The 13,804-nt window shown below is 38.6% G+C and overlaps 1 protein-coding gene across 1 annotated transcript in view; it reads left to right on the top strand.

Annotated features, from left to right (window-relative positions):
- The window catches only part of LOC134803944 (tetratricopeptide repeat protein 39B-like), a 35,680-nt gene extending 23,857 nt beyond the window's left edge, over positions 1–11,823 (top strand). The window contains exons 7-15 of the mRNA XM_063776773.1: positions 257–414; positions 715–880; positions 1,743–1,904; positions 2,624–2,787; positions 4,067–4,228; positions 5,446–5,635; positions 6,060–6,220; positions 6,495–6,614; positions 7,298–11,823. Coding sequence (XP_063632843.1) covers positions 257–414; positions 715–880; positions 1,743–1,904; positions 2,624–2,787; positions 4,067–4,228; positions 5,446–5,635; positions 6,060–6,220; positions 6,495–6,614; positions 7,298–7,421 — 1,407 coding nt within the window. The 3' untranslated portion in view covers positions 7,422–11,823. The remainder of the gene's footprint in view (positions 1–256; positions 415–714; positions 881–1,742; positions 1,905–2,623; positions 2,788–4,066; positions 4,229–5,445; positions 5,636–6,059; positions 6,221–6,494; positions 6,615–7,297) is intronic.
- The last annotated feature ends 1,981 nt before the right edge of the window (positions 11,824–13,804 follow it).

Here is a 13,804-nt window from a genome sequence, read left to right as displayed (position 1 = left end):
TACACAAATTTGTGTCATGAAAAAAGGAACAAGCAATAAAATGGTGACTCTAACGCAACGCGAGTCATGGAATGACATTGATATTATAGTTGGTCAAACCAATTTGTCAGTCAGTAAGAACTAGGAAAACTATAATCATCCTTTTCTTTTGGGTGCTAGTACTAGTGTAAGACAAAGATAGTATTATTCTCTCTGTCTATGATTGAAATGAGACAGTCCTTTGACAAACTATATTATGTATGTTCTATGTTCACAGCCAAACTTTAGCACGTACACAGACTTAGAGGCGCACGCCGAGCTATGCTACGCGGAAGCATTGCTGCTCCAAGCCATGATGACTATCATGGAGGGTGAGGACCTCACCGGCCTTATTAAGGGCACCATCAAAGTCAAGAACTGCTACAATAGCTATAAGTAAGTAGCTTTATATAAGGACGAGTGTGTAGTGGTGGCATTGTCGCGGACCGTTATTGGAAGGCAACCAATTTCAAGTTTAAATAAATTCGCTCGTCGCTGACGAGTCGACCGCATTAACTGTTGAATTTGCTGCTGCTGAATTTATCTGAGCAACATAAAGTAACACAAAAATACTCTCGCCCTATTTGTCTGACTGTTGTTGTTGATCGAAAACTAGATAAATCTCTATACATTTTTCTAATTTTTTGTTAATTAGTTGCATTATACCTGTAATAATTTTAAATGAACATGCTACAGAGACTGCGCCAAGATTCTTGCGCGCAAACAGTGGGAGAGTGAAACGTCGCGGATACATTTCCACAGCGGCGTGCGCCTGGGCACCGCCACGTTCAACGTGATGATATCGCTACTGCCTCCCAGGATCATCAGTCTGCTGGAGTTCGTCGGCTTTTCAGGAAATAAGGTAGGTGGTTACAATGTCCAAAACGGGAGGGCAAACCCTCGTAAGATAAGTAGGTACATGTCCATAGCGGCGTGCGCTTGGGCAATGCCACGTTTAACTAGTGTTAGTTAAGACTCGAGTCCTTGGCTTTAAGGCTCGATTCAGTATTTTAGTAATAAATAAATTTAGTCGAAACTTGAGGTCTTTTGAAATATTTAAAAAGAAACCCAGCGCATTGTATAAGACATTCACGAGCCGTTTTCTGAGAACTCTCAAATTTAAAAAAGAAATAAAACGCATTTTGAAACTAAGCACAACTAAATCATAGAATTATTTTCATAAAATAGACGGAGTATATATACGGAGGCTCGAGTCCTTAAGAGATGAACTTAAAAAAGACAACAAATTCGACTCGGGACTTAGTATATAGTCTCGTAAAACGAATTGTTTTCTTCAAATAAACTCAAACTACTCGAGTTCTTCCCAATACTACATTTAACGTGGTATGTCACTCTGGCGCTCATTAGCAGCACCATCGCCCTATCAGTTATGAAAAGTTATTTCCACTAAACATATCTAGATAATACCTACTAGGCAAAAGTATTTACGTCACCCTAGGCCCGTAAGTGGGATTTTCTTCCCACGGGACGGGAAGAAAATCTCACTTCCTGGCCAAGGCAAGACGTAAAACTTTATACAAACCACGGGCGGTAATTCGTAAAACCCCAGATCGCATATTTATGGATCCACAAACACCTGCGATCTGGAGCATTTACGAATTTACCTCCCTAGGTATGTAATGTACTCTTGTTTTAATTATGACAAAATAGAACTAGGTATCGATTTGTGTTGAAATACTTACATGTGTGTCGTTTACCCACAGAGCTACGGTCTAACAGAGCTAGTGGCCGGCATGCGGTCCTCGGGCCTGCGGGCCGTGCTGTGCGAGCTGACGCTGCTCGCGTACCACCTCGTCATCTGCCACTTCATCGGCGCGCAGGCCGACCTCGACATCTGCCAGGAGATACTGGACAAGGAGCTCAAGGTACTGTGGCTGTCTGTTGCAAGTGCACTACTCGACAGTCTACGTACATCTCGCAATCAACATCAGCCATCAGCTGTTGGTTATAGAACCCTCCCAGGATTCGACAAGTCGATCAAGCCTTTGTAACTTTTCCCGTAGTTAAAATCCTATCAACGACTATAGTGACTACTTTGAAAAAAACTCGTATCTTGTTATGTCAATCAAAAGAAAAAAAATTGCTTTGAGTAGCAGTGCGAGATACGAGATTTTTTAAAAGTAGTAAGTATGTAAAAAATACAAGTGTCGCAACGCATTTATTGTACAACAAGAAAAGTTTGAGATGTAAAATCGGTTAATTTATGAATTCAGTGCCTTCCTACAGCTCCTACCTATCTACCTATAAAATATGATGATTGAATAACTGTGAATGGTCACTGACAAAATTAAGAAATTCTTAAACTACGAGTTTAACACAAAATGTAATTGACAATATACCTTAGTTTCGTTATACCCTCACGGTCACTGAAAATTCAGGCATATAGCTTTTTCCATAACGAAGATAGAGAAGGTAGAAAATGCCGTGAATGGCTTCGAGAAAAGAGAGTATGGCTGTGCCTCCTTTATTTTGCTCGACTGTCGAGATGTTTCAAATAACATGAAATTTATCTTAGTGCTTGGAAAACAATATCTAACTTATTTTGATTACTTGTGTGCGTTGTCTAATTAACGTGTGTTCTCAGGTGTACCCGGATGGTGTATGGTTCCTGCTGTTTAAAGGGCGGCTCGAGCTGATGCGAGGAATGTTCAACCCTTCCATAGTCACGTACAACTTAGCCATAGACAGCCAGGACATGTGGCTGCAGTTCCGACATGTCTGCTACTGGGAGATCATGTGGGTTAATGGGTAAGTGTGAATCAAAGGGCAACAGTTCACCTTTACTTTACATACTGAAAAACGTGTTACACAAATACGTTTGCATACACTAAATAAAGTTATGATACCTACCTATTCCATTACCAATGTTTATAAAAAGACTAGCAAAATACCCACTGGGTCAGCGATATTTAAATATGTAAATTTTGATGACCTACTAATGCATTTACATTGTTCATTTAAAGTGCACGGTTAGGTCTTACTTAGCACATTGGTCGGCGGGTGCTCCGTTCGTAGTCGCTTTCCTCTACAACGTGGGAAAACGCTGGGATCGGCCACGAGCATAGTGCTACGAAAACGTTGACAGTGAATGTTTTACGTTATAGTTTAAATTATGTCTAACTAACTAACTAATATGGCTCAGCGATCCAAAGAGGATCTTGGCCTCTGAAACGAGAGCATGCCACTTTTCCCGATTCTGCGCCGTTTCCTGCCAATTATCGGCTTGAAGCTGACGCAGATCCGCTTCCACACTGTCTCCCCAGCGGTATCTGGGCCGACCTACCGGGCGGCTACCAGTCGGTCTTCCCAGGTACGCCCTCTTGGCAGCCCGATCCTCTCCCATTCTTAATAGGTGACCGAACCAGCGAAGTCTGTGAGATTTCGTTTCGCCGATGATATTGGGTCCGGCCACCAACTCCTCGATTTCGGCGTTCTTCCGTATCCTCCACGTGCCGTTGTCTCTCTTGAAATAAAATAAATTAAATTATGTCTAATCTTACAGTTTTTTTAACGAAACGTATGCGTCCGTTATCCGTACATCCGTTAGGGGCACATTTAAAAAGAAAATAAAGAAATAACATTTATACCTATCTATTATATTTATAGATACCTATCTATGTTTTGCCACATTATATAGAAAAGCAAAATGATATGTAGGTAGGTACAGTCTCTTTCAAATATCTAAAGCCTCTATGGTGTTACCGTCGCGAAGGCTTAAGATATTTTAGCCAAATTTTATTTTTGTAACACTCAGCAAGTTCTGAAGAGGCGGCCATAGCTTGTCTTTTTCTACATCACTATTACCCCCCTTATTCATAAACGCACTACAAACCTCAATTAGATAATAATCGGTTGATTTATCTGTCATTTTGACTTATAGATTTGTAAGAAAGGGATAAAACATAATTTAACTAAATCAGGACCGTAAAGTTTTATGAATAAGGGAGTACATTTTTAATTGTTCTCCAAAACGAGCCTTGGTGTATTGGTTCCTATGAAAATTGACCCGTGACCCCGTTTCTTTAAGGTTGAAAATGGATTGGCGGCAAGCTGCAGTGTATGCCAACAAGCTAATGGAGGAGAGTTCGTGGTCGCGGACGATCTACACCTACACCAAGGCGGCGCTGCTGCTGCAGCTGGGGGAGGGCCTGAAGCTCGGCGAGAGGCAGCAGTGCAACGAGCTCATGAGGTTCGTTTACATGTTGGTTAAACTGAGACCCAGACCTGAAGTAATACCCAAAGTGTTTCAAATTATCAATAGTAAATATATTAAAAAAAAATCTTTTCACTGAGCAGTTTTAAATGCCTTTGTTTTGAGAACAAATGCAGTTACTATAAATTGCCTCTACTCCTCCAAGACCTGGCGGAAAACGGCTAGAAGTAGTCTCTGCGAAATCGGGTAGGCAAACATTATAAAGAAGCATATCTCGACAAATTGAGAATCTGGTCATCAATTTGAAGCTTGCTATTTTTTGTGAATAGAGGGATAAAACGGTTGCTGTTTATACAGTTGAGCCTCGGTTATCCGAACTAATTGGGGCCGAGACTAGTACGGATAATCAAATCGTGGTTTTTTTTTTTGACGAAATCAAGTATAAGCAACACGTTTACATAAAAACAATACAGTACCTATATTAACATTTGTAAGGACGGTATTCCACCTGTCCAATTTCTTGGTCCAATGTCATTGCTTCTCACTCTCTCATTAAGCAAAATGTGAGACAAAATACACATTGGACTAAGAAATTGGACAGGTGGAATACCAACCTAATACAATATCCTGCAATATTTTTACGATGAGAAGTAATCATAGAGTGCTAACTCCATATAAAGATGAAAACCTATTTATAAGAAGTTTTAACCAAGCTTTGCAAAAACTTATATGTATATAAAAAGGTTTAATTTTAAAAAATTAAAATTTTAAACTTAATAGCAATACATTTTACTAGGTACACCTCCCACACAACTTAATATTATTAAGTAAGAAAACTTATTTTTTGGAGTTAGCACTCTATTAGGTACTTATTTCTGTATGGGTCATACTGAACAAGTTTTACTATGGGACCAACCCCTGATAGAATGTATGAAACAGTCAATTTATTCTTCGTGATTTCGGTGTCGGTCCTGTAGTAAAAGTTGCTCAATATTAATTATATATTCATATCGTAAAATATTGCAAGTCTTTAAAAAAACAGCCTCTATAAAACACCTGAAAAAAGTTGAATGTTTTTTCATACAAGTAATTTAATTGTAAAATTGTAAAATTTTAATTGACGGACGAATGCGCGTTTCTGATAATTGAAGGTTCGGATATTTAAACCAAAGATAATAGAGTGTACTCGTAAAAACTAAATCAGTGTTCGGATAATCGAGGTTCAACTGTAGTGTTGTATGTCTTTCCCGCAGGAACGCGTCTTACTACAAGCAACGCATCGCAGGCAAATCGCTCCCGATGGAGAAGTTCATGATCAAACGTTGCGCGCGCTACGGCGCGCAGGGCCACCAGCTCGTGCTGCCCGCGCTGGAGCTGCTGTGTCTGTGGAACATGTTCCCCGTGCTCGCGCGGCACGAGCGCGCCGCGCAGGACGTGCTCAAGGTCAGTCGGTGCTCTAAAGGCTCCGTCACACAGGCGCGTTTTGCGGGCGGCGCGTGAGCGGGACGCGCCGCTTTTTCATATAAATCGCTCACGCCCCGTCCGGAAAACGCGCCTGTGTGACGGAACCTTAACTGTAGCCCTGTGCTCAACGCGACAGGACACAACAACTTCTTTGCTCAGACGGATAGTTGACCTGTGGATTTCAACCTATACCTACGAGGTAGCTTAGTTTAGTTTACTAGTATACTAGTACTTACTGAGCATTATTAAAACGCACCTTAATCAAAACTGCTTACCAACCGACTGAGTAAAGCGATAGATCCAACTTGTAGAATGAAAGGCCTGCCAATTTTTCTTGATTTTGCTAGTTTGAGTCTTGCTTCGACCGTGTTTTCATTATTTCTCTGTATGACTTTATTTGCAGTTAATAGAAACTACCCGCGACCGCCTGGACGCTGGCCCTAAGGAGTGGATGGGTGGCTACGAGGCAGACAACCGCGCGCTGCTGTGGTACCTGCACGGGTGCTGTCTCTCCGCCATGGGCCTCCCGCGACTCGCCCTGGACTCGCTCGACTCAGTCATGCTGTGAGTGTTGTGTCGGCTCGGAGGTGGATGGTGGCCATAAGATTTTCCGAGTCTAACAATACGTATAACAATCTTCGTTGAAATCGTTAACATATCTATAAGTTGATATAAGCTTACACTGAATACGCCAAGAAACTTTTATCTGGAACTCGTTGCTACAATTACGTTCGTGAGTTACTTACACTTTACAAGTATTCTACGGAGAAGTGGGTAGAAACTTGAAAAGTGCGTTACTGTTGTGTCGCTGTATAATAACAAATGTTTTGTAATTCAGGTTGAAGAACGAAATCAAAGAGGATACGTTCCTGCTGCCGTACTCGATGGCCGAGATCGCCGTATGTAACCATTACTTGGGCGACGATGAACGCGCCCTGCAAATACTCACTGACACCAGGTACTGACTACTTTAACTTGTTTTGTTCGTATTAAGCTGTTTTTACCAAAGCAGGATTTTGTTATTTAGAAAGTCGTCCAAAATTCTCTAACCATTTTCGTCATGCAACTTTGGTGACAATTACATTCCGATATTCATCCTCCAGGAATAATAATTGTAACCACGGTTGTCTACACGGTGTTTTTATTGAATTCCGTTAACTTCGAGGTATGGCTGATAAGTAAGTACATTTAGGAGGCAGCACACGGACCTATGTACATAGCTGCCGCCATACAATCTAAGTTACTCTCTCATTTTAAAGGGACATTCTGAAATAACATGAAAATTGACATGAACTTTCAAGTTTCGTTTCGTAGCATTAAATTGTAGTACAGTCAACTGTAAAAATATGGGTGCACAAATCATCTCAAAAATATGTCCCATAGCTCTTATGTCAGCGAATTAAGAACTATGGGACATATTTTTAATAAGTTGGCTACACCCATATTTTACATAGAAATTACTGTCAAATTAGATCGTGCGATTGTCTGTTTATTTAAGCTTGTCGTTTTAAAAATATAGATTTTTAAACCACTTTGTATGGGGGGAGTTTTTTCGTGTACCTACTTAGTTGGATTTTTTTTTTTAGTTATCTACCTATCGTTATTCTACAGTGTGCTAATAATATTTTTGTTTTTTTACAGGAAAAAGTATTCCGGATATTCACTAGAATCGAGGCTTCAGTTCCGTATGCACTCAAGGATGATCATGATAAAGGAAAAAGAACAGAAAAACAAAACGGACACCGTAAAAAAAATTGTATCATAAATCGTTGATGACGGTACTTTAAGCAAAGTACTAACATTGCTTAGTTAAAAAATTAAGTGATTGTCAGTGTTCCTCGTTTAAAAAAAATACGAAAACATGGTGATGATATCATTATAAGTTCTGCGGAATCAGGTAGTGTTGTCAGTCGCCGCAGCAAACTGGGGTATCAAGTCTGTCTTGGGGTATGACCATGGGGACATTAACAACGGCCTTCTGTACTGTCCCGTACAGTCACGCACGCTCTATCCTGGGCCCCTGTCGGATAACATTGCGGATGGTTATGAGCTTAGCAGGATGTCAGGAGTTTATGAGCTTAGCAGGATGTCAGGAGTTTTATTAATCTTAGTCAACTGTTACGTTAGATGTTGTCGTTATATTTTATAAACTACTTCACGAACTTGACGTAGACATAAGCCTTCAAATTTTATAAGAGATGCTACTAGTTGAAAACTATGTATAAAGTATAAATGTACCTACTTATCTAAAGTCTACACGTGTAGTACAATATATCTATACTACCTACCCATTAGAAAGAAAACATTTACCTTATAATTGTAAATACTGTTTGAGATCGTAATTTTGAGTCGCAGTGTTCGATAGCAATTAATTACTTCGAGCAGACGGACCAGTGCACTAAATATAAATTAACCCCCTTATTCATAAACGTATACTAAAGTTGACAAGCCGATAATAATCGTTTGTCCCTTACCGACGTATTGGTATGATGGAAAGGGACAAACGATTATTATAGGAATTTAAACTGTTGTGAGACATACTAACATTGAATAATTTTACGGTTTACGGCGCGAGTGACTAAAAACAAGTGAATCTAAACCGTAAAATTATTCAAGATTATTATAGGCTTGTCAACTTTAGCAGACGTTTATGAATAAGGGGGAATGTCTTTATGATTATGACATTCCGTGCGAGTGCATTCTGTCAAGGAAATATGTACTGTTAAAAGGGTTTCTAACAAAGAGTTATACATTGCAGAAGACATGTAAAGTCTAAGATAACATTGTTGCCCCTAGTTTGACAGTTGAAATAGATGGCGCTGTACTGCATCATAAGTTTTGTGGTTACCCGATTGTCAGACATCAATTTTTGACTGTAACTTAACACAGGGGGGCGATTTTTGAAATTCGAACGCTCGATTTCGTCGCTCGGAAATCGGTGGAAAACAGCTATATACTAATTTTTGAAATACGAGCGATAGAAATTTGGAATCTAGTGGTATTGACCACTCGTTTTCAATTCTATTAGTAGAATTTAAGTGCCTAGTAGTGGAGATATTATTGAACGAAATACACGAAATCGAGCGGTCGAATTTCAAAAATCGGCCCCCTGATGTAGTGCATAATTATTTTCCTTCGTATTTTCACGGAAACGTACGAACGTGTCGTGCTATTACAGTCAGTCTCGGTACAAAAAGTACTGAGGTTGACTGAAGTAGCATGGCAAATACGAACGTTTCCGAGAAAATACGAAGGAAAACAATCATGCAAACATCTGTACTGCATAACGTTCGCAGCCGCACACATCTCTGTCACCGGCTACATCAGCTGTCAAATTCGAAGCACGACTTTGTCTATTAAGACTTTACCCATATTATAGGTACATACAATCAATGAATCTGTTTCTAATATGTATGATAGGAAAAGGCTCCATGGGCATATGTACTATACATATACAAATATATATCGTGTAAACGACTTATAGTTTAAAGAATCAACTTATAGCATTAGTGAAAATATTAGTACAAATTCGAATCAATATCAGTATAGTATACCTATAACTTCAACAATCTAGAAAAACGTATAGCGAGTACCATGTAGGTAGGATTAACACAGGAGCGTCGCGACAGTATCTCACCCGCGAGATAGACAAGGTATAGTTAAAACAGAAGTCTTTTTCTCGGTAGTTTATCTCGCGGGCAAGACACTATCGCGGCGCTCCTGTGCTAAGCCAATTGGTTTGATTAAGGAATAAGAGACTATATGTAGTATTGAATTTAAACCAATGTTTTTTATTTATATTTAGAAAATTATGAGGCTAGTTCTTGTAATATCAAAAAATACCAAATTCGATAATTACAACCAAATTAATTAATAACTTTAACACCAAATTGTTTGTAACTTTTTGTCAACTATGTATGTACTTATTTAATTATTATTTACATAAATGCCTGTCTGAGCTTAGATATTTTTTGGAAGTGTACTTAAAATGTGCCTTGCCATTTAAGATATATTTTAATAACTAATGAAAAGGGAAGTCCCTGGATGAAGTTGTTTTTTTTTTACGTTAAAGGCCAAAGTCAAAATTAGGCCTAAAACTGGTATTAGAGAAAAAAAACAATTAAAGACTCTAACAACCACTTTTAGGGTTCCGTACCCAAAGGGTAAAACGGGACCCTGTTACTAAGACTCCGCTGTCCGTCCGTCTCTCACCAGGCTGTATCTCGTGATCTGTAATAGCTAGACAGCTGAAATTTTCACAGATGATGTATTTCTGTTGCCGCTGTAACAACAAATACTAAAAACAATAAAAAATATTTAAATGGGGCTCCCGTACAACAAACGTGATTTTTGACCGAAGTTAAGGAACGTCGGGCGGGGTCAGTACTTGGATGGGTGACCGTTTTTATAGATAATGGTACGGAACCCTTCGTGTGCGAGTCCGACTCGCACTTGGCCGGTTTTTCCTATAACTGTCGAATGAAAAGGGCGCTAAATAAATGCGTGTCAATCATTCCCAAAAGGAACTATTTAAATCAACTAGAAAACATTTTTAGATAGTAAAGCTGTTTACCACAATACACACAGAAAATGACAAAGAAGTAGAGTCGCACCAAGAAAAGTCTGCAGCGGATTTGATAGCCCACGCAGTGTAAGTGTTATTTATACGTCATAATTTCATAGAAGTTTGACGTTTAAAATGACACTTGCACTGCGTGGACTATCAAAATCGCTGCAGACTTTTCACGGTCTGACTCTATTTATTTCCACGATCTCCAGATTTAGGTCGAAAGAAGACTAAACTATACCTGACAGACAGAAAAGTATAGGTACGAATTCGGGATTGGCTCTCTATTTACTTTTTCTTATTTTAAATACTTAAGTCGTAAGAATAAATATTATATTTTTTTAGGCTGTTTATATATTTTTGCTACTAATATATAGGTATTTAAGGAACATGGAATAGTCAAGTTACGTTTCAATATTTATTTAGAAAATATAATTCACCCTGGATCTTAGGAAAAGAAATGTTAAAACCGTATTTTTTTCTAAATAGGTATTATTGATTTCTTAAATACATACTACCATTTTTTCACTCACTAGTCTTATAACACTCACCATTATCACTTGATCGAATTAACCTTTTTTTAATTGCCAGTAATCCATTAAATCAAATAAATTATTTTTCAGTTGTAGCGCGGGAATTTTAATTTCTACCTGAAATCTATTATCGTGGTTACTATTGTTATTTATTTATTATACTTGCTAATGTGATATAGGAATAAGAAGAAGTGTTGTTGTTATTAGACAAAGTGCTGACAGTAAAAATTAAGTCATATTATAACGTCCTAATAATTATAGTTGTATTCTGGCATATGTCTGGACTATAATTTTATTATACCTTTAGGTTACTAAAGAAATGGGTTAGATTAGCAGCTAGACTTTGTTATGGTCATGCGTATTGTTATATTTATATTTTCCACTCTTTATAGCAATCTGGCAACACTAGACACATTTATTTGAATTGGCAGTTTCATAAACACAAATAGAAGATATAATGGCCTCAGTACACAGTGATTAACGATGGGCCATGCCAAGCCACTGCCATGGGCGACTGTGTGAACACCACAGGCCATATGCTACGCCACGATTCCTTTGAAGTGTCAAAAACACCGACAACTTCCCGATTGTACACCACGATAGACAACTGATGGCCAGTCGTCCGCCATTGTATACTATTGGCCCCTGTACACAATGGCGATGGCTTGTCATGGACCATCAATGACCACTGTGTAGGTACTGGGGGGCCTTGTGTAAGTTTGAAACTAGTCTACATAACCTTCCAGTAAAACACCGCTGATCAACCGTCACATTGACGTGATTATTTTGAATTTTCAAAGTTTCCCCTTCCCGTCTAAAAGTCCCGGGATTTAAGACTCTTCAACCAGTCAGATTTCGCATTATTTTCTGCCAGCTCTCCCTCACATTCAAGGACACCCTTTTACTCCATTTAGTTAGTACCTATTCTAAGAGTCAAATTTTACTATTTTTCTGTTGTGTTAATAATACACATAAGTATATGTTTAATTAGTAAATAAACGTTATTTATATGTTGGGGCAATCGGTGTGTATTTTTAACTAATTAAAATAAAATTATTTAATGCCTTTGTTGTAGTTTTATTTCTTCATGGAAAATTATGCATTTTAGGCAGCTTGCCCTGGCCAAAGAGAATTTAGTATAGAGGCGTATTGTCCAAGTAAATTTGTGACGTGCCACGGGTAAAGGTACCTTATGGCGGTTGGCGCTTACGCTATAATTAACGCCACAATAATAACATTGCGGTGCTATGCGACGTAACGTAAGCGCCAGCCGCCATAAGGTACCTTACCTTTATACCCTTGGCAGCAAAAACAATTTCATACAAATTCCTAATATGCACATAACTCATATTATAATATAATACTAAATCTAATTATTTTTTGAAAAAAAATCTGAAGGGACGGGGCATATCTATGAATGAATATTATTAACCAGTATTGTAGGGTCATTCTCGCATTTCGTGCAAATCGGTATTATTTGCAATTTACCAAAAATGTGATGGTGTTTTCGAATATCTGTTAATGCAAGGTTGTAACATAGGACCTTAAGTATATTGGCCCGCCATGAACAATTCTAAAAAGGTGGTTGTTTTCTTTATATTTACAATTAACCCCCACTATTTTCATTCCTCTCTGCATGTAACGCGTGAAGTTAAACTTTGACCTCCATTTGAACCTTAAGATACTAAAAATAGAAAACTTGTTGTTGGTTCAGTAAACAAGTAATTTAGTTATGTTTTATATCCTATAATATTATACGCTAAGAAATTAACAATAAAACTATACAGCCTTATAAGTGATGGTCCAAGCAATTTCTTCATTACCGACGCGAGAAATGGATTAGCTATATTTTGCTATATAGCAAGGGTATATATCACTTCCCGCGGATACAACACATTGTTCGTCAGTCAGTTGGCCGCGTGCTACCACAGCGGACGTCCGTATGTTGCTTTTGACGAAAATACTTACGTTCTCTCGTGTCGGGAAGGAGTGTGGTTCAGATAAATCTTCATCGCCATCTAGTGATTTATACAGTAAGTACCAATTGTACATTATTAAAATTATACCTAATTGATGTGTTTTAGGGTTGCCTTTCGTGTGGCTTATTCTGCGAAATCAAGGTCTAATATCAACCGACCTAGGCGACGAAAACTTCCAAAACTTCATTCATATCTGTTTCATTCATTTCTTTTCCTTCCAATTTTGCCAGGGAAGGTAATGAACGAATTTAGAAGGTAATGATAATGTATATGAGGCAGTGCATTTAATGGAAAGAGGGTTAAGTTATTATAAATAGAATGTTGGTATAAACATTTAAAACTATGTAATAATATATAGGGGAGCCCAACTGGTGATTTATTGGATTTAACTAGAGCGCAGTAGATTAACATAATCTGCCGCTCTATATATAATACCAGACCGCACTCAAGGACTGTGCTGAGAAATTTGACACGTTACTAAGAGACTAAGTGAGTTGGAATCATCTGATACCTGTCGACGATAAGGTAGAGAACGGGGCAAATGTTTGGAATAAAGGGCAGAAACTACAGAAACATAAACACAGGCCGATAAACAATAATAGTGCCTCCGCTGTCAAAAGCGACAATTCCCAATCCGTGCGTGATAAATCTCAGAAAACTGATACCAGCAGTAAAAAGCGGTGTAAAATCCCTCTCAGGGCGGTGGACCATCGCAAGTTCATCCATCTGTGGAATATAGCTTGAGGATCGGAGGACATACGGGCATATCTGCTGTTATTCATGGTGCACTGTCGATGAACTTAAGCTCAAAGGGGACTCCAAGACTTTCAAAATAGGAGTACCCTCGACATTGTATGAATCCTGTTTATTTCCAACTGTAGCCCGATAATCGTGGTCATTTCGTAAATCCAACGTCAATGGGAGTCAGACAAAAACCAACCAGTAATACTTAGTTCGGAATCCTGATTTGAAACCTTCACTGGATCTAATTTACCAAAATGTAAGGGGTCTTAACACCAAAGTAAGTTTTTCGGGCTTCTATGCTGTTGGTCCAGACTACTTAGGTACC

This window comes from Cydia splendana, chromosome Z (genome assembly GCF_910591565.1).
Source record: "Cydia splendana chromosome Z, ilCydSple1.2, whole genome shotgun sequence".
NCBI lineage: Eukaryota > Metazoa > Arthropoda > Insecta > Lepidoptera > Tortricidae > Cydia > Cydia splendana.
This window is presented reverse-complemented; position numbering and strand designations above follow the sequence as displayed.